The sequence below is a fragment of the Cyanistes caeruleus genome, chromosome 34 (assembly GCF_971803275.1).
Source record: "Cyanistes caeruleus chromosome 34, bCyaCae1.hap1.1, whole genome shotgun sequence".
NCBI lineage: Eukaryota > Metazoa > Chordata > Aves > Passeriformes > Paridae > Cyanistes > Cyanistes caeruleus.
Window position 1 is genome coordinate 326,866 of NC_141735.1, and position 19,331 is coordinate 346,196.

At 65.1% G+C, this 19,331-nt stretch overlaps 1 protein-coding gene across 3 annotated transcripts; it reads right to left on the reverse strand.

Moving 5' to 3' along the window:
• Positions 1-71: 71 nt before the first annotated feature.
• Positions 72-19,225, reverse strand: PHF8 (PHD finger protein 8). Of its 3 annotated transcripts, none has more exons than XM_086871158.1 (21): positions 17,924-19,225; positions 16,805-16,890; positions 16,437-16,545; positions 15,886-16,046; positions 14,787-14,928; positions 13,963-14,149; positions 13,215-13,377; positions 12,452-12,539; positions 11,340-11,446; positions 10,274-10,365; positions 9,503-9,592; positions 8,535-8,702; positions 8,252-8,337; positions 7,720-7,799; positions 6,767-6,852; positions 5,765-5,877; positions 4,874-5,124; positions 3,876-3,971; positions 2,730-2,839; positions 1,492-1,873; positions 72-833 (listed from the first exon to the last, which is right to left on the reverse strand). In XM_086871158.1, exons 1-21 carry the CDS (start codon positions 18,019-18,021, stop codon positions 745-747), a joined length of 2,784 nt encoding a protein of 927 aa, XP_086727284.1. In that variant the 5' UTR covers positions 18,022-19,225; the 3' UTR covers positions 72-744. The 3 variants fall into 3 exon arrangements, 2 of the variants coding, with proteins under 2 accessions (XP_086727284.1, XP_086727283.1); XM_086871157.1 differs by having other exon boundaries at positions 7,720-7,871; XR_015281385.1 differs by lacking the exons at positions 72-833; positions 1,492-1,873 and having other exon boundaries at positions 2,817-2,839; positions 4,378-5,124; positions 7,720-7,871.
• Between the last annotated feature and the right edge of the window lie 106 nt (positions 19,226-19,331).

The following is a 19,331-nucleotide window of genomic DNA, read 5'->3' on the forward strand; positions in this document are numbered from 1 at the left end:
CGCGAGAGCTGCCGGGCGGCGCGCGCTGTGGGGTGCGTCACGTGACCCGGGTCGTTTCTCACCAATTCCGGTTTTTTGTGTTTTTTTTTTTTTTCATTTTTATTCTACAAATACAAAACGAGGGGGGCGGGGCCGCGGCCTCCGGACACGCCTACAAAACAGGGGCAGCCAATGGGAAGCGGCCCCGCCCCGTCAATCAACCTGAAGACACTTTGGGGAGGGGCAAAAAAAAAAAAAAAGCCCAGCAGGAACCAATCAGAGATGGCTCCGCCCCCTCCCGCAGCCGTGGGGCGGGGCTCGTCCAATCGCCTGAGCTCCTGGAGGCGGGAAATGAGAAAGCCCCGCCCCCAGGTCATCCACAGCCAATAAGAATGCGGGAACGGCAATGGGCGGGGCCAAAATGCATCCCCACCCTTTTTAGGGCGTGGTTGTGACTATGTGGGTGTGGTTTGTTGTAGACACGCCCCCTTTACCCTACATGGCATTGTGGCGTGGCTCGGGGTGTGGTCTCAGTGGGATTTGCGTTGTGGGTGTGGCCTCAGATTGGGCCAGACCAGGAGGGGAGGGGCCTAAAGACCACGCCCTTCTCATGGGAACCGCGGGGTTCTGATGGGCGTGGCCCTACCGGCCCCGCCCCTTTCTGCAGCAGCCCCGCCCACAGTTCGTTGTTCTCATCGCAGAGGGCGGAGCCTGGCGGGGTGTGGGCGGTGCAGCCCCGCCCCTGGGCGTGTCCCGGCCCCGCCCTCAGAGCAGCAGTTTCCCGTTGCGGTGGATTTTCAGGATCCGGCCCAGGCGCTGCTTGGCCGTGGCCAAACCCTTCCGGGGGCGCTTCCCTGGGGAGGGGGGACGTCAGCGTCACCGGGGGGGCACGGAGACCCCCGGAACAGCCCCAGAACCCCCAAAAACAACCCCAGAGACCCCCGGAAGAGCCCCAGAACCCCCAAAAACAGCCCAAAAACCCACAAAAACAACCCCAGAACCCCCAAAAACAACCCAAAAACCCCCAAAAACAACCCCAGAACCCCCAAAAACAACCCAAAAACAACCCCAGAACCCCCGGAACAGCCCCAGAACCCCCAAAAACAGCCCAAAAACAACCCCAGCACTCCCCAAAACACCCCAAAACACATCAGGTATCTCCCAGACACCCCCAAAACCCATCAAACATCCCCAAAACCCTTCAAGACACCCCCAAGCCCCCTCAGCCCCACCCAAACCCCCCAAGACCCTCCCCAAATCCCTTCAGACCCCCCCAGACCTCCCAAATCCCCCCCCAGCCCCTCCCCAATCCTCCCCAGCCCCTCCCCAGCCCCCCCAGCCCCTCCCCAGCCCCCCCAGCCCCTCCCCAATCCCCCCCAGCCCCTCCCCAAACCCCCCCCAGCCCCTCCCCAATCCTCCCCAGCCCCTCCCCAAACCCCCCCAGCCCCTCCCCAAGCCCCCCAAGCCCCTCCCCAATCCCCCCCAGCCCCTCCCCAGCCCCCCAGCACTGACCGTGGCTGGGGGGGGCGGTGCCGGGGGGGCCGCGCCGCTGGCTCAGGAACACCCCCGGGGCCATGGGGGTGGGGGCTCGGCCGGGCTGAGCCCCGGGCGGGGGTCCCGGCCCCCCCGGCCGTGCCGTGTACTCGTGGTCGGCCAGGCTGGGCGGGTACGGCGGCTCCGGCGCCGCCTCCGGGGGGGGCTCGGCCTCCGCTTCGCCCCCCCCCAGCTCCGCTTCGGGCTCGGGGTCCCCCCCCTCGGGCTCGGCCTCCTCCTCTTCCTCATCCTCCTCCTCCTCCTCTTCCTCCTCCTCCTCCTCCTCCTCCTCCTCCGGGGACGGGGGCGAGGGCGGGCGGCGCTTGGCCGGGCCCTTCCTGCGCTGCAGCTTGCGGTGCTCCTGGGGGGGTTTGGGGGGCATTTATGGGGGGTTTGGGGGGTCAGGGGGGGATTTATGGGGGGTTTGGGGGGCATTTATGGGGGATTGGGTGGTCAGGGGGGATTTATGGGGGTTTGGGGGTTTGGGGGGGATTTATGGGGGTTTGAGGGGTCAGGGGGTTACGGTTATGGGGGGGTTGGGGGGATTGGGGGCATTTATGGGGGGTTTGGGGGGCATTTATGGGGGTTTGGGGGTTTGGGGGGGATTTATGGGGGTTTGGGGGGGATTTATGGGGGTTTGGGGGATCGGGGGGGATTTGGGGGGCATTTATGGGGGTTTGGGGGATCGGGTCAGGATTTCTGGGGCTTTGGGGGGGATTTATGGGGGGTTTGGGGGTTCTGTGGGTCTAGAGAGGCGTTTGAGGGGGTCCCACCACCACAAAAAACTCCCCTGGACCCCTTAAATCCCAGCCCAGACCCCAAATCAGCCCCTCCCAGTGCTCCCAGTGCTCCCAGTGCTCCCAGTTCACCTGCTGGGCCATGTTTGGCACCCCCAAATCCCCCCTAAACACCCAAAACCCCCCTGAAACCCCCCCTGGACCCCCTAAATCCCAGCCCAGACCCCAAACCAGTTCCCCCCAGTGCTCCCAGTTCCCCCCAGTGCTCCCAGTTCCCCCCAGTGCTCCCAGTGCTCCCAGTTCACCTGCTGGGCCATGTTTGGCACCCCCAAATCCCCCCTAAATACCCAAAACCTCCCTGAAACCCCCCTGAAACCCCCCCCTGGACACCCTAAATCCCAAACCAGCCCCTCCCAGTTCCCCCCAGTGCTCCCAGTTCCCCCCAGTTCCCCCCAGTGCCCCCAGTTCCCCCCAGTTCACCTGCTGGGCCAGTTTGGCCGCGGCTGCCGCCAGCCCGGTCTCCACCGAGGCCACGCGCGTCCCCTCCCGCACCGGGCGGCTCTGCCGGGGCAGCGACGGCGTCACCCGAGCTGGGGGGACCCCGAAATCAGGCGTTGGCTCCAGGGGGACACCCCAAAACCGGACCCCAAAACCGGACCCCAAACCCCAAAACCTGAGCCCAAAATGAGACCCCAAAACCTGAGCCCAAAACTGGACCCCAAATAAAAGGGGGAACACCCCAAAATCAAACCCCAAATAAAGGGGGGACACCAAAACCAGACCCCAAATAAAGGGGGGACCCCAAAACCAGACCCCAAATAAAGGGGGGACACCAAAACCAGACCCCAAATAAAGGGGGGACCCCAAAACCAGACCCCAAATAAACGAGGACCCCAAAACCAGACCCCAAATAAAGGAGGACCCCAAAACCAGACCCCAAATAAAGGGGGACCACCCCAAAATCAAACCCCAAATAAAGGGGGGGGACCCCAAAACCAGACCCCAAATAAAGGAGGACCCCAAAACCAGACCCCAAATAAAGGAGGACCCCAAAACCGGACCCCAAACAAAAGGGAGACCCCAAAATCAAACCCCAAACAAAGGGGGGACCCCAAAACCAGACCCCAAATAAAGGGGGGACCCCAAAACCAGACCCCAAATAAAGGGGGACCACCCCAAAATCAAACCCCAAATAAAGGGGGGGGACCCCAAAACCAGACCCCAAATAAAGGAGGACCCCAAAACCGGACCCCAAACAAAAGGGAGACCCCAAAATCAGACCCCAAATAAAGGAGGACCCCAAAACCAGACCCCAAATAAAGGGGAGACCCCAAAATCAAACCCCAAATAAAGGAGGACCCCAAAACCAGACCCCAAATAAAGGGGAGACCCCAAAACCAGACCCCAAATAAAGGGGGGACCCCAAAATCAAACCCCAAATAAAGGGGGGACCCCAAATAAAGGGGGGACCCCAAATCAGCCCCTGCCCCCAAGGAGGAGGAGCTGGGGACCCCCCCAGGACCCCCAAATTCCTCCAACCCCCCAAAAACTCCCCCCAAACCTCCCAGCCCTGCCCCGGGGACCCCCGAATTTCCCCCCCAGGACCCCCCCAGGACCCCCCCAGACCTTTGGGGCTCCAGGGGGCGTCGTCCGTCACCTTCTTCTTTTTGGGGAGCGATTTCAGGGCGGGGTCGTCCTCGTCCGACTCCAGCGAGGGATAAACTGGGGGGGCAGCAAAAACGGGGGGCAGGGGGGTCCCAGCACGGCCGGGGGAGGCTTGGGGGGGATTTGGGGGCTTTTGGGGTGAATTTGGGGGGCTTTTGGGACATTTTTGGGGTATTTTGGGGTGAATTTTGGGACATTTTTGGGGTCTTTTGGGGTAAATTTTGGGGTATTTTTGGGGTAAAACTCACTGTACTCAGCATCCTTGGGATGTTTTGGGGTATTTTTAGGGCATTTTGGGATATTTTTGGGGTGTTTTTTTGGATATTTTGGGGTGGTTTTGGGATATTTTTGGGATGTTTTGGGGGGTATTTTTTGGGCTGTTTTCGGATGTTTCTGGGGGTATTTTTGGGGTGTTTTTGGGCTGTTTTGGGCTGTTTTGGGGTGTTTTGGTGCTGACACTCACTATACTCAGCGTCCTTGAAGCAGGGCATTGTGAGGGTGTTTCTGGGGTGTTTTTGGGGTGTTTTTGGGGTGTTTTGGGGTGTTTTTGGGGTATTTTGGGGTGTTTTGGAGTGGTTTTGGGGTGTTTTTGGGCTGTTTTGGGCTGTTTTGGGCTGTTTTTGCGCTGACACTCACTATACTCAGCGTCCTTGAAGCAAGGCATTGTGAGGGTGTTTCTGGGGTGTTTTTGGGGTGTTTTGGAGTGGTTTTGGGGTGTTTTGGGGTGTTTTTGGGCTGTTTTGGGCTGTTTTGGGCTGTTTTGGGCTGTTTTGGGCTGTTTTTGCGCTGACACTCACTATACTCAGCGTCCTTGAAGCAGGGCATTGTGAGGGTGTTTCTGGGGTATTTTGGGGTGTTTCTGGGGTGTTTTGGGGTATTTTGGGGTATTTTGGGGTGGTTTTGGGGTGTTTTGGGGTGTTTTTGGGGTGTTTTTGGGCTGTTTTTGCGCTGACACTCACTATACTCAGCGTCCTTGAAGCAGGCCCCCAGGCTGTCCTGCTCGTCCAGGCTCCCCTCGGCCTCGCTGTCGGTGCTCCGGGGGGCGGGGGGGGCTCTGCGGGGCCCCCCCGAGCCCCCGGGACCCCCCCTCTCCGTTCCCCCGGCCCCTCCCCACCAGTTTGGGGGTCCCAGGGGGGTCCCCGCGGGGAGGTTGGCCATGCACAGCATGCCCTGGATGGCCTCGCGCGTGCTGGGGGAGGCGGGGGCCTCGCTGGGGGGACAAAAAGGGGGAGGGGGGGAAATGGGGGTTGGGGAGGGGTCCCGGAACGTTTGGGGGGGGGTCCTCAGATCGAGGAGGGACAACCCCGAAAGGAGATGGGAAGGGTCAGAATGAACAAGTGACCCCCAAAAAACTCCCCAGGGACCCCAAATAACCCCAAAATCACAAAATCTGACCCCAAACCCCCAAAATCTGACCCCAAATAACCCCAAAACTCCAAAATCTGACCCCAAAACCCCAAAATCTGACCCCAAATAACCCCAAAACCCCAAAACCTGACCCCAAATAACCCCAAAACCCCAAAATCTGACCCCAAAACCCCAAAATCTGACCCCAAATAACCCCAAAACCCCAAAATCTGACCCCAAATAACCCCAAAACCCCAAAATCTGACCCCAAATAATCCCCAGGAAGCCAAAACCCAACCCCAAAGCACCTGAAGACCCCCAAAACCCAGCCTGTGACCCCCAAATGACCCCCAGGGACCCCCCAAAAGCACCTGAAGACCCCCAAAGCCAAGCCCAGGACCCCCAACCCAAACCTCAGCCCCACAAAAACAGCTGGGGACCCCTCCCCAGCCCCCCCAAAAGCCACCCAGCCCCCCCTGCGAGCCCCCCAGGCCCCCCCAAACCTGAGCTGGGGGTACTCGGAGCCCCCCACTTGCCGGCTGGCCTTGAGCAGGTCCAGGATCCCGGCGCTGCCCCCCGCGCCCCCCTCGTCCTCCTCGTCCGTGGTGTAATCCTCCTGAGGGGGCAGAAACGTCCCGAAACACCCCAAAAACACCCAAAAACACCCCAGAAACACCCCAAAACACCCCAAAACACCCCAGAAACACCCCAGAAACACCCAAAAACACCCAAAAACACCCCAGAAACACCCCAGAAACACCCCAAAATACCCCAAAAGCACCCCCAGTCCGTGGGGTAATCCTCCTGAGGGGGCAGAAACGTCCCGAAACACCCCAAAAAACCCCAAAAACACCCCAGAAACACCCCAGAAACACCCCAAAACACCCCTAAATACCCAAAAACACCCCAAAAACACCCCAAAATACCCCAAAAACACCCCAAAACACCCCAAAACACCCCTAAATACCCAAAAACACCCCAAAAACACCCCAAAACACCCCAAAACACCCTAAAATACCCCAAAATACCCCAAAACACCCCAAAACACCCCAAAACACCCCAAAAACACCCAAAAACACCCCAAAAACACCCCAAAAACACCCAAAAAAACCCCCAAAAACACCCCAAAACACCCCAAAAACACCCCAAAACACCCCTAAATACCCCAAAATACCCCAAAACCACCCAAAAACACGCCAAAACACCCCAGAACCCACCCCCAGAGACAGGGGGGTCAGAAATACCCCAAAAACACCCAAAACCACTCAAAACCATCCTCGAGACCCCCCCAAAAGCCCCCCTGGACCCCCCCAGTTCCCCCAGACCCCCCCCAGACCCCCCCAGTTCCCTTAAACACCCCAAAATCCCCCCAGAGCTGCACCAAAACCCCCCTGAGCCCCCCCAAAAAGCCCCCCCAGGACCCCCAAACCCCCCCAGGACGCCCCCAGACCCCCCCAAACCCCTCCAGACCCCCCCAGGACCCCCCCAGACCCCCCCAGACCCACCTCGATGTCGAAGTCGACCTCCCCCGGCTCCCGCACCCGGTTGGGGTCTGAGCAGGGCTTGGCCCGGGGCAGCTTCCGGGGGAGCCCTGGGGACCCCAAAAACGGGATTGGGGACCCCAAAAACGGGATTGGGACCCCAAGATGGGAATTTGGGGAGGGGTCACATCCCGAAATGGGGTTTGGGGAGGGTCAGGGGTGTTTCAGGGGAGTTTTGGGGGTCTCTGCTGTGTTTCGAGGTCTCAGGGGAGTTTTGGGGCTGTTTGGGGGTCTCTGGGGTGTTTTGGGGGTCTCAGGGGTGTTTTGGGGCTGTTTTGGGGGTCTCAGGGTTGTTTTGGGGTGTTGTTTGGGGTCTCAGGGGTGTTTTGGGGCTGTTTTGGGGGTCTCAGGTGAGTTTTGGGGCTGTTTTGGGGGTCTCAGGGGTGTTTTGGGGCTGTTTGGGGGTCTCAGGTGAATTTTGGGGCTGTTGTTGGGGTCTCAGGGGTGTTTTGGGGCTGTTTTGGGGGTCTCAGGGGTGTTTTGGGGCTGTTTGGGGGTCTCAGGTGAATTTTGGGGCTGTTTTTGGGGTCTCAGGGGTGTTTTGGGGCTGTTTTGGGGTCTCAGGTGAGTTTTGGGGCTGTTTTGGGGGTCTCAGGGGTGTTTTGGGGCTGTTTTGGGGGTCTCAGGGGTGTTTTGGGGCTGTTTTGGGGGTCTCAGGGGTGTTTTGGGGGTCTCAGGGGTGTTTTGGGGCGCTGTTTGGGGGTCTCAGGTGAGTTTTGGGGCACTGTTTGGGGGTCTCAGGGGTGTTTTGGGGCTGTTTGGGGGGTCTCATGGGTGTTTTGGGGCTGTTTTGGGGGTCTCAGGGGTGTTTTGGGGCTGTTTTGGGGGTCTCAGGGGTGTTTTGGGGCTGTTTTGGGGTCTCAGGTGAGTTTTGGGGCACTGTTTGGGGGTCTCAGGGGAGTTTTGGGGGTACCCACGGGGCAGGCGGCGCGGGCCCCTCCGGGGGGGGGTCTCGTCGATCTGCAGCTCCTCCTCCGAGTCCAGGTCCAGGGGGGAGCTGGGGGGGGAGCAGGGGGGGGATGGGGGGGGCCGGGACCCCCAGAGCCCCCCGGGGCGGCTGCGGCGGGGCCTGCGGGGGAGGGGCGTCAGGGGACCCCCCCGAACCCCAAAACCCACCCTGGACCCCCCCCCAAAATCCACCCTGGACACCCCCAAAATCCACCCTGGACCCCCCCAAATCCACCCAGGACCCCCCAAAATCCACCCCTGATCCCCCCAAAATCCACCCAGGACCCCCCAAAATCCACCCTGAACCCCCCCAAAATCCACCCCTGATCCCCCCAAAATCCACCCTGGACCCCCCCAAAATCTACCCTGGACCCCCCCCCCTCCTGAAACCCCCCCGGTGCCCCCCAAAATCTCTCTGGGATCCCCATGAGACCCCCAAAATCCCTCCCAGCCCCCCCCGGGACCCCCAAAACCCCTCCCCGCCCCCCAGCCCCCCCTCACCGAGCCCCCCCGTTGGCCAGCAGGATCTGGGGGTCCCCCTCGGAGTCGGGGTCCGTCTCCTCCGGGCTGGAGCTGGGGGGGTCAACCTGGGCGGGGGGGGCACCCCAAAAGTTATGGGGGGGAGGAGACCCCAAATCCACCCCCCAAATCCACCCCCCACCCCCCAAATCCACCCCCCACCCCCCAAAAACCAGCCCTGCCTCCCAACCCAGCCCCCCCAGTGCCCCCCAATCCCCCCCAGTGCCCCCCAATCCCTCCCAATCCCCCCCAGTGCCCCCCTCACCTCCTCATCCTCCTCGGGGGGTGCTGGGGGTGGGTTTGGGGTCCCCCCCTCGTCGGGGGGGCGGGAGTTGGGGGGCGGCTTGCGGGGCCCCCCCTTTTTGGGGGCTGGGACCCCCCAGGGGGGCCCGAAGGGGGTCCCCGACATCCCCGTGCTCTGCTGGAACAGCTCCTGGGGGGCACCCGGCTCCCAGTCAATCCCAGTACGGCCCAGGAACCCCAAAACCTCCCCAGTGCCCCCCCAGTGTCCCCCAGTGCCCCCCAGTTCCTCCCCAGTGCCCCCCCAGTGCCCCCCAGTGACCCCCAGTGACCCCCCAATCCCTCCCAGTCCCTCCCAGTCCCTCCCAGTAAACCCCCAAAGCATCCAAACACCCCCAAATTCCTCCCAGACCCCCTTCAGTCTTTCCCAGTAACTCCCAGTAACCCCAAAACCTCCTCAATCCCCTCCCAGTCCCTCCCAGTGCCCCCCCAGTGCCCCCCAGTCCCCTCCCAGTGCCCCCAGTCCCCTCCCAGTGCCCCCCCAGTGCCCCCCAGTCCCCTCCCAGTGCCCCCCCAGTGCCCCCCAGTCCCTCCCAGTCCCCCCAGTGCCCCCAGTCCCCCCCAATTCCCTCCCAGTCCCTCCCCAGTGCCCCCCCAGTCCCCCCAATCCCCCCCCAGACCCCCAGTCCCCCCAGTGCCCCCCCAATCCCCCCCCAATCCCCCCCAGCACCCCCCAATCCCCCCCCAATCCCCTCCCAGTGCCCCCCCAGTCCCTCCCCAGTGCCCCCCAGTTCCCCCCAGTGCCCCCCCAGTCTGTCCCAGTCCCTCCCCAGTCCCCCCAGCACCCCCCAATCCCCCCCAGTGCCCCCCAATTCCCTCCCAGTCCCCCCCCAGTGCCCCCCCAGTCTGTCCCAGTTGCCCCCCAGTTCCTCCCAGTGCCCCCCAGACCCCCCCAATCCCCCCATTTCCCCCAGACCCCCCGGAGCCCCTCACCTCGGCCAGCCGGATCTCCCTGCCCAGCTCCTTCACCAGCTGCCCGGGCCGCACGGTCTCGGGGATCTCCTGCTCGTGCTCAGCCAGCACCTGGCGGGGAAAGGGTTAAAATGGGGGGGGGAGACCCCCAAAATTCCCCACAGCCCCCCCACAACACCCCCAAACCCGCCGGGGTCCCCCCAGAGACCCCCGGAGCCCCCCAGAGACCCCCAAAACCCCCCTGAGCCCCTCCAAATCCCCCTCAAATCCCCCCAGAGACCCCCAAATCCCCCCCAAATCTCTCTACACCCCCCCAAATCCCCCCAAATCCCCCCTGAGCCCCCCAATTCCCCCCCAAATCCTCCCAGAGCCCCCCCCAAATCCCCCCAGAGCCCCGCAAATCCCCCCAGAGCCCCCCCAAATCCCCCCTGAGCCCCCCCAAATCCCCCCCAAATCCCCCCAGAGACCCCCAAACCCCCCCCAAATCCCCCTGGAGCTCCTCAAATCCCCCCAAATCCCCCCAGAGACCCCCAAACCCCCCCAAATCCCCCCAAATCCCCCCTGAGCCCCCCAATTCCCCCCCAAATCCTCCCAGAGCCCCCCCCAAATCCCCCCGGAGCCCCGCAAATCCCCCCAGAGCCCCCCCAAATCCCCCCAGAGACCCCCAAATCCCCCCCAAATCCCCCCAGAGACCCCCAAACCCCCCCCAAATCCCCCTGGAGCTCCTCAAATCCCCCCAAATCCCCCCAGAGCCCCCCCAAACCCCCCCAGAGCCCCCCCAAATCCCCCCACCTCTCGGCGGGTCCAGGCTCGGAAGGCTCCGGTCAGGGCCCGCGCCCCCAGCACCAAATACGCCGCGGGGTGCCGGCGGTTCTCCCGCAGCCCTGCACCCCAAAAACCCCCCCAGAACCCCCAAATTGGGGTGGGAAACACGGGGACACCCCAAAAACCCCCCCCAGAACCCCCAAATTGGGGTGGGAAACACGGGGACACCCCAAAAACCCCCCCCAGAACCCCCAAATTGGGGTGGGAAACAGGGGGACACCCCAAAAACCCCCCCAGAACCCCCAAATTGGGGTGGGAAACAGGGGGACACCCCAAAAACCCCCCCAGAACCCCCAAATTGGGGTGGGAAACAGGGGGACACCCCAAAATTTGGGATGGGACCCCCCCCCCCAGACCCCTTTCAGGGATCCCCCAGCCCCCCAGCCCCATTTGAAGCCCCCCCAGGCGGGTTTGAAGCCCCCCAGCCCCATTTAAATCCCCCCCAGCCCCATTTGAAGCCCCCCAGCCCCATTTGAAGCCCCCCAGCCCCGTTTGAAGCCCCCCCAGCCCCATTTAAATCCCCCCCAGCCGGGTTTGAAGCCCCCCAGCCCCATTTGAAGCCCCCCCAGGTGGGTTTGAAGCCCCCAAGCCCCGTTTTAAGCCCCCCAGCCCCATTTGAAGCCCCCCAGCCCCATTTGAAGCCCCCCCAGCCCCGTTTGAAGCCCCCCCAGCCCCATTTGAAGCCCCCCCAGCCCCATTTGAAGCCCCCCAGCCCCATTTGAAGCCCCCCCAGCCCCGTTTGAAGCCCCCCCAGCCCCATTTGAAGCCCCCCCAGGCGGGTTTGAAGCCCCCCAGCCCCATTTAAATCCCCCCCAGCCCCATTTGAAGCCCCCCAGCCCCATTTGAAGCCCCCCAGCCGGGTTTGAAGCCCCCCCAGCCCCATTTGAAGCCCCCCCAGCCCCATTTGAAGCCCCCCCAGGTGGGTTTAAACCTCCCCCAGCCCCATTTAAAGCCCCCCCAGCCGGGTTTGAAGCCCCCCCAGCCCCGTTTGAAGCCCCCCCAGCCCCCTTTGAAGCCCCCCAGCAGCACCCACCTCGGAAGGTGTCCAGCAGGTGCCTCCCCACGTACCAACAAACCGTCTCGAAATTGGGGAACTTGGCCAGCTCGGGGGTGTTGAGGCGGCGCTGCAGCTCATACGCCCTGGGGGGGGATTTGGGGGGCTCAGGGGGGGCTCAGGGGGGGCTCTGGGGGAGCCACGGCCACCCCACGGCTCCTGCTGGGCTGAGAGCCCCCCAAAACCGCTCAAAGCGCCCCGAAAGGCGCTGGGATCTGCCCCCCAAAATCCCCACAAAAAGCCCCAGAACGGCTTCGAGCTCCTCCAAAGCTCCTTCAGGGCCCACCGGAGCCACCCCAGACCCCCCAGATCCTCCACGAGGTGCTCCAAAACCCCCGAGCCCCCTCCCCAAACCCCCCAAAGCCGCCCTCGCCTCCCTCGATGCCCCCCAAAAACACCCCCAGCACCCCAAAAACACCCCCAGAGCCACAAAAACATCCCCAGAGCCACAAAAACATCCCCAGAGCCACAAAAACACCCCCAGAGCCCCAAAAACACCCCCAGGACCCCAAAAACACCCTCAGAACCCCCAAAAACACCCCCAGAGCCCCAAAAACACCCCCAGAGCCACAAAAACATCCCCAGAACCCCCAAAAACACCCCCAGAGCCACAAAAACACCCCCAGAACCCCCAAAAACATCCCCAGAGCCCCAAAAAACACCCTCAGAACCCCAAAAACACCCTCAGCACCCCAAAAACACCCCCAGAGCCACAAAAACACCCCCAGAGCCACAAAAACACCCCCAGAGCCCCAAAAACACCCCCAGAACCCCCAAAAACACCCCCAGAGCCCCAAAAAACACCCTCAGAACCCCAAAAACACCCCCCGAGCCCCAAAAACACCCCCAGCACCCCAAAAACACCCTCAGAATCCCAAAAAACATCCCAAGCACCCCAAAAACACCCCCAGAGCCCCAAAAACACCCCCAGCACCCCAAAACCCCCCTAAAGCCCCTCCCTGCCACCCCAAACTCCTCAAAAAACCCTTCTGAAACCCCCAAATCACCCCCAAATCCCCCCCAAACCCTCATTCGGCCCCCCCAAGCCCCCTTTGAGGCCCCCCAAACCCCCCCGAGCCCCCCGGCCCCACCTGAGCTGCATCCCGATGTTGAGGCTGTGCAGGAAGTGGCCCCCAAAGGCCAGCGAGTCCACGGGGGTGAGCACGGCGTGGATCCAGCCTGGGAACGGGCACGGGGGGACTGGGGGGGCTGGGGGAGCTGGGGGGCACTGGGGGGCACTGGGGGGGACTGGGGGGCACTGGGGGGCACTGGGGGGGCACTGGGGGGCACTGGGGGGGCACTGGGGGGGCACTGGGGGGCACTGGGGGGCACTGGGGGCACTGGGGAGGCACTGGGGGGCACTGGGGGGGCACTGGGGGGCACTGGGGGGCACTGGGGGGCTGGGGGGCACTGGGGGGACACTGGGAGCACTGGGGGGACACTGGGAGCACTGGGGGGACACTGGGGGGGCACTGGGGGGACACTGGGGGGGCACTGGGGGGCACTGGGGGCACTGGGAGGGACTGGGGGGCACTGGGGGGGTCCAGCCCTGGCACAGGTGACACCGGGGATGTTTGGGGGTTGGCACAGGTGACATTGGGGTGTGGCACAGGTGGCACAGGTGACACCGGGGGGTGGCACAGGTGACACCGGGGGTGTCCCCAAGCCCCTCCCTCACCTGTGGGGATGAAGAGGGTCTGGCCCTGGCGCAGGTGACACTGGGGGTGTGTGTGGGGGGTGGCACAGGTGACACACAGGTGACATTGGGGTGTGGCACAGGTGGCACAGGTGACACCGGGGGGTGGCAGAGGTGACACAGGTGACACCGGGGGTGTCCCCAAGCCCCTCCCTCACCTGTGGGGATGAAGAGGGTCTGGCCCTGGCGCAGGTGGCAGCGGAAGCACCGATCCACCTGGTCCCCGAAGAAGAGCTCGGGCTGGTTCCGGGAGCTGCTCCACGCCTCGAACAGAGCCAGGTTGGCGGCCGAGGGCCGGGCCAGGTAAAAGATCTGCTCGCCCTGGGGGGCACGAGGGGCTCGTGGGGGGCTCGTGGGGCACATGGGGGGCACGAGGGGCTCGTGGGGGGCACATGGGGGGCTTGTGGGGCAGGTGAGGGGCTCATGGGGGGCTCGTGAGGGGCACATGGGGGGCTTGTGGGGCAGGTGAGGGGCTCATGGGGGGCACGAGGGGCTCGTGGGGGGCTCGTGAGGGGCTCGTGGGGCAGGTGAGGGGCACATGGGGGGCTCGTGGGGCAGGTGAGGGGCTCGTGGGGCAGGTGAGGGGCTCATGGGGGGCTCATGGGGGGCACGTGGGGCACACTGAGGAGCCCTTGGAGCCCATGTGGAAGTCGCTGTAGCCCAACACCCCCAGCCCCCCTATAAACACCCCCAAATCCCCTATAAACACCCCCAGACCCATCTGAAGCCCCCCAGGACCCCCCCTGTACCCGGAGCACGTGGTGCCAGGCCGAGGTGCCCCCGCAGCCCACGCGGAAGTCGCTGTAGCTGTCGCGGGCCCCCAGCCCCAATTGCCCCAATTCCCCTATAAACGCCCCCAGGAGCCCCCCAGGAGCCCCCCAGGAGCCCCCCAGGACCCCCCCGTACCCGGAGCACGTGGTGCCAGGCCGAGGTGCCCCCGCAGCCCACGTGGAAGTCGCTGTAGCTGTCGCGGGCCCCCAGCACGCAGAGTTTCTGCACGCTCGGCCGCTCCCGCGCCGACTCCCCCGGCCACAGGTTCTCCACCCACGAGAGCTTCCGCACGATCCGCGGGGTCTGCACCAGGTTCGACAGCCTGGGGGGCCCGGGGGGCTTCAGGGGATGGGGGGGACCCCGGGGGGCTTCAGGGGATGGGGGGGCCCGGGGGGCTTCAGGGGCTGGGGGAACCCCCAGGAACAGCCCCAGGGGATGGGGGGGACCCCCGGGAATGGCCTCAGGGGATGGGGGGACCCCTGGGAGGGGCTTCAGGGGATGGGGGGGACCCCGGGGGGCTTCAGGGGATGGGGGGACCCCCAGGAACAGCCCCAGGGGATGGGGGGGGCTCAGGGAGGGGCTTCAGGGGATGGGGGGACCCCCGGGAATGGCCTCAGGGGATGGGGACCCCACCCTGGGGTTTAGGGGGGCCTGGGGTTGGAGGAGCAGGGAAGGGAGAGGAACTGGGAGCGCTGGGAATGACTGGGAGTGACTGGGGGTGACTGGGGGTGACTGGGGGTCACTGGGGGGTCACTGGTGGTCACTGGGGGTCACTGGGGGTCACTGGGGGTCACTGGGGGTCACTGGGGGTCACTGGGGGTCACTGGGGGTCACTGGGGGTCACTGGTGGACACTGGGGGTGTTACTGGTGGTCACTGGGGGTCACTGGGGGTCACTGGTGGTCACTGGGGGTGTTACTGGTGGTCACTGGTGGTCACTGGGGGTGACTGGTCACGCACCGTGTGTCCGAGAACTCCAGGCCGGTGACGCTCAGGACGCGCTCGCGCCGGGGCCCCCCCAGGTACGCCACGAAATCCCCGAGGCGCATGCGCAGCTCGGCCTGGCGCCCCACGTCCAGCACCGCCACCACCTTATCGGCCCCTGGCACCCCGAAAACGGCATGGGGCACCCCGAAAATGGGATGGGGGACCCCAAAAACCCCCCTGGACACCCCAAAAACCCCCCTGGGCACCCCAAAACCAGCCTGGCACCCCACGTCCAGCACCGCCACCACCTTATCGGCCCCTGGCACCCCAAAAACGGCATGGGGCACCCCGAAAATGGGATGGGGGACCCTGAAAATGGGATGGGGGACCCCAAAAACCCCCCTGGGCACCCCAAAACCCCCCCTGGGCACCCCAAACCCTACTGGGGACCCTCTGGACCCCCACCCATCCCCCCAGGACCCCTCGATGTCAGCAAGGAAGTGAAGTCGGGGGGACCCTGCCCCTAATGCAGGGTGCTGGGGACCCCCCACTGCCCCCAGACCACCCAAAAGCCCCCCAGACCCCCCCCCAAAGCCTGCCCAAAGTGCCACAGACCCCCCAAAGCCCCCCCAGACCCCCCCCAGATGCCCCCAAAGCCCCCTCAGACCCCCCCAGATGACCCCAAAGCCCCCCAGACCCCCCCAGATTCCCCAAGGCACCCAGAAAGCCCCCCCAGACCCCCCCAAATCCTCCCCAAAGTGCCCCAGACCCCTCCAAAGCCATTCCAGACCCCCTAATCCCCCCCAGACCCCCCCCAAAGCGCCCCAGACCCCTCCAAAGCCCTCCCAGCCCCCCCCAGGTGCCCCCAAAGCCCCCTCAGACCCCCCCCAGCCCCCCCCAGAGCCCCCAGCCCCTCCCAGAGCCCCCCCAATTCCCCCCAGAGCCCCCCAGATGCCCCCAAAGCCCCCCCAGCCCCCCCCAGCCCCCCCCAGAGCCCCCAGCCCCCCCCAGAGCCCCCAGCCCCCCCCAGAGCCCCCCCAGACCCCCCCCAATTCCCCCCAGAGCCCCCCAGATGACCCCAAAGCCCCCTCAGACCCCCCCAGAGCCCCCCAGAGCCCCCAGCCCCGCTCACCGACGTGGTGCAGGACGTCGCGGGGGGTGAAGGCCGGGGGGGGCAGGGTCATGCCCAGCCCCTCGTGCCGGGACACCAGGATGGGCACGCTGAAGCTGTTCTCCTCCAGGTACTCCACGGTCAGCTGCGCCCCGCTCGGCCTCAGCAGCACCTCGTCAGCGCTGGGGGGCACGGGGGGGTCAGGGGGACCCACAGAGACCCCCAGAGTGACCCCCAGAGACCCCCAGAGTGACCCCCAGAGTGACCCCCAGAGTGACCCCCAGAGTGACCCCCAGAGACCCCCAGAGTGACCCCCAGAGTGACCCCCAGAGTGACCCACAGCATCCCTGAGTGACCCCTGAGTGACCCACACCCACCCTCAGCAGCACCTCGTCAGCGCTGGGGGGCACGGGGGGTCAGGGGGACCCACAGAGACCCCCAGAGTGACCCCCAGAGTGACCCACACCCACCCTGAGTGACCCCAGAGTGACCCCCAGCATCCCTGAGTGACCCACACCCTGCCCTGAGTGACCCACACCCACCCTGGAGTGCCCCCAGCCTGCCCCCCTCACCTGGGGAAGGTGCGGCCCCGCAGCTCCCGGATGAACTGGGCACTGCCCGTCCGCGCCGGGCGCCCGGGGTCCTGCTCCGGGGCCTTGGAGGGGCCACGGCGCCGCTTCACTGCCGGACAGACGGACGGACGGACACGGTGGGGACGGACGGACGGACACGGGGGGGGGACAGACACACCCTGCACCCATCCCAGTCCATCCCAGTCCATCCCAGTCCCCCCAGTGCACTCACTGACAGCCTGTCCCCCCATCCCAGTCCCCCCCAGTCCCTCCCAGTCCATCCCAGTCCATCCCAGTCCCCTCCCAGTCCCCCCCAGTCCCCTCCCAGTCCCCTCCCAGTCCCCCCCAGTCCCCCCCAGTGCACTCACTGACGGAGGGTCCCCTGAGCACGGCGCACTGGGGGCAGTGGTACAGGTCGATCTCGGCCGCCGCCTCCTCCTCCACCCCCACGCAGCTGTGGGGACACCCCAGTAACTCCCAGTGCCGCCCAGTGCCCCCCAGATACCTCCCAGTGCCCCCCAGATACCTCCCAGTGCCCCCCAGATACCTCCCAGTCCTTCCCAGTGCCCCCCAGTCCTTCCCAGTGCCTCCCAGTAACCCCCAGATACCTCCCAGTGCCCCCCAGATACCTCCCAGTGCCCCCCAGATACCTCCCAGTCCTTCCCAGTAACCCCCAGATACCTCCCAGTCCTTTCCAGCACCCTCCAGATGCCTCCCAGTCCCTCCCAGTGCCCCCCAGATCCATCCCAGTATCCCCCAGTCCCCACCCAGTCCCCTCCCAGTCCCCCCAGTCCCCTCTCAGTCCCCTCCCAGTGCCCCCCAGTCCTTCCCAGTCCCTCCCAGTGCCCCATAGTGCCCCCCAGTCCCCTCCCAGTGCCCCCCAGTCCCTCCCAGTGCCCCCCAATCCCCCCCAGTCCCCCCCAGATGCCTCCCAGTCCCTCCCAGTCCCCTCCAGATCCATCCCATTATCCCCCAGTCCCCACCCAGTCCCTCCCAGTCCCCCCAGTCCCCTCTCAGTCCCCTCCCAGTGCCCCCAAGTCCTTCCCAGTGCCCCCCAGTCCCCTCCCAGTCCCTCCCCAGTGCCCCCCAGTCCCCCCACTCCCCTCCCAGTGCCCCCCAGTGCTCCCAGTCCCTCCCAGATGCCTCCGTGTTCCCTCCCAGTCCCTCCCCAGTCCCTCCCCAGTGCCCCCCAGTCCCCCCCAGTGCCCCCCAGATCCATCCCAGTATCCCCCAGTCCCCACCCAGTGCCCCCCAGTCCTTCCCAGTGCCCTCCCAGTCCCCCCAGTCCCCTCTCAGTCCCCTCCCAGTGCCCCCCCAGTGCCCCTCAGTCTCTCCCAGTCCCTCCCAGTGCCTCCCAGTCCCCTCCCAGCACCCCCCAGTCCCTCCCCAGCACCCCCAGTCCCTCCCAGTGCCCCCCAGTCCCTCCCCAGCACCCCCAGTCCCTCCCCAGTATCCCCCAGTCCCTCCCCAGTGCCCCCCAGTCCCACCTGCCATGGAACCAGTCCTGGCAGCCGTCGCACTCGATCATGAAGCGGGTCACGTCGTAGGGCAGGCGGCACAGGCAGTACACGGGCACCGAGGCCATGGCCGGACCCCGGGGCGACCCCCGAGCCTACGGACCCCCGCGCCCCCCCCCGGCCCGGGACATCCGCGCTGCGCCCCCGGAGCCCCCCGAAACCCCCTGGGAACGGCAAACCCCCCTCCCCAAAAAAACAGCTTCGAAAAGACCCCAAAACAATCTCAAAAACAGCCCCAAAAACAGCTTCAAAAACACCCCAAAGCAGCCTCAAAAACAGCCTCAAAATCACCCAAAAACAGCCCCAAAAACACCCCAAAACAACCCCCAAAACACCCAAAAAACAGCCTCAAAACCACCCAAAGATAACCTCAAAAAGCCCCAAGAAATAGCCTCAAAAGCAGCCTCAAAAACACCCCAAAACAGCCTCAAAACCACCCAAAGATAACCTCAAAAAGCGCCCCCAAAAAGTCTCGAAACGCCCCAAAACAGCCTCAAAAAAACCCCTAAAAAACTCTCTCAAAAAAAAAAACCCCCTCAGAAGCACCCCCAAAAACCCCGCCTGACTTCACAGCCTGAAGGAGAACCCCCAACCTCTCCCTGCTCCCCGAAAAACGCCCCAAAGCCCCCCAAAAACCGCGGGGGGCCCTGAGGGGAATTGGGGGGCACGACCCCCTCCCCAAAAAAACCCTCCTGGGGCTGTGGAGAAAGGGGGTCCCCCTAAACTCTGAGGGCTACGATCTCCTCTAAAAGGGTCCAGAGGTGTTGGGAGACCCCTCCGAGGGTCCCCAGGGCTCTGGGACCCCCACCCCGAGGCTTTACAGAGCCCAGAGCCCCCCAAAAATGCGCCCACAGGTTCCCCCCTGCCCCTGAGGGGCCCTGAGGGTGAGGGGACCCCCAAAAGGGCCGCAGGGCCCCGGCTCCCCTCACAGCGCCCGTGGGGTCCCGGCCGCCTCCTCCCCCCGCGCTCTGGGGCCCCCCAAACACCCGCGGGACCCCCCCCAAAAGCTTTGGGGACCCCCAAAAAGCCGCCGAGGGCGCCTCAAGGCCGGCGGGACCACCCCGAGGCCTGCGGGACGCCGCGAGGCCTGCGCCCCCCCCACCGCCACCTCCCGACTAGGCCGCAGCTCGCCCCGCCGAAGCCCGGCGCTTCTCGCGGCCGCTCCTCCGCCGCTGCCCGCTCGCCGCCGCCGCTGCCGGCCCCGGGCCCGGTGCTGCCGCCGCCGCCGCGGCCTCTGCGCGCTCCGGGCCGCCCGGGAAAGTTTTATTCAAACGCGGAAACGGGGAGGGAGGGGGCGGGGCCCGGGCGCCATTTTGGCCGCGTCTCGCCGCCATCTTGGGAAGGGCGCGGGCTCCATTTTGGGAAGGACGGGACGCCC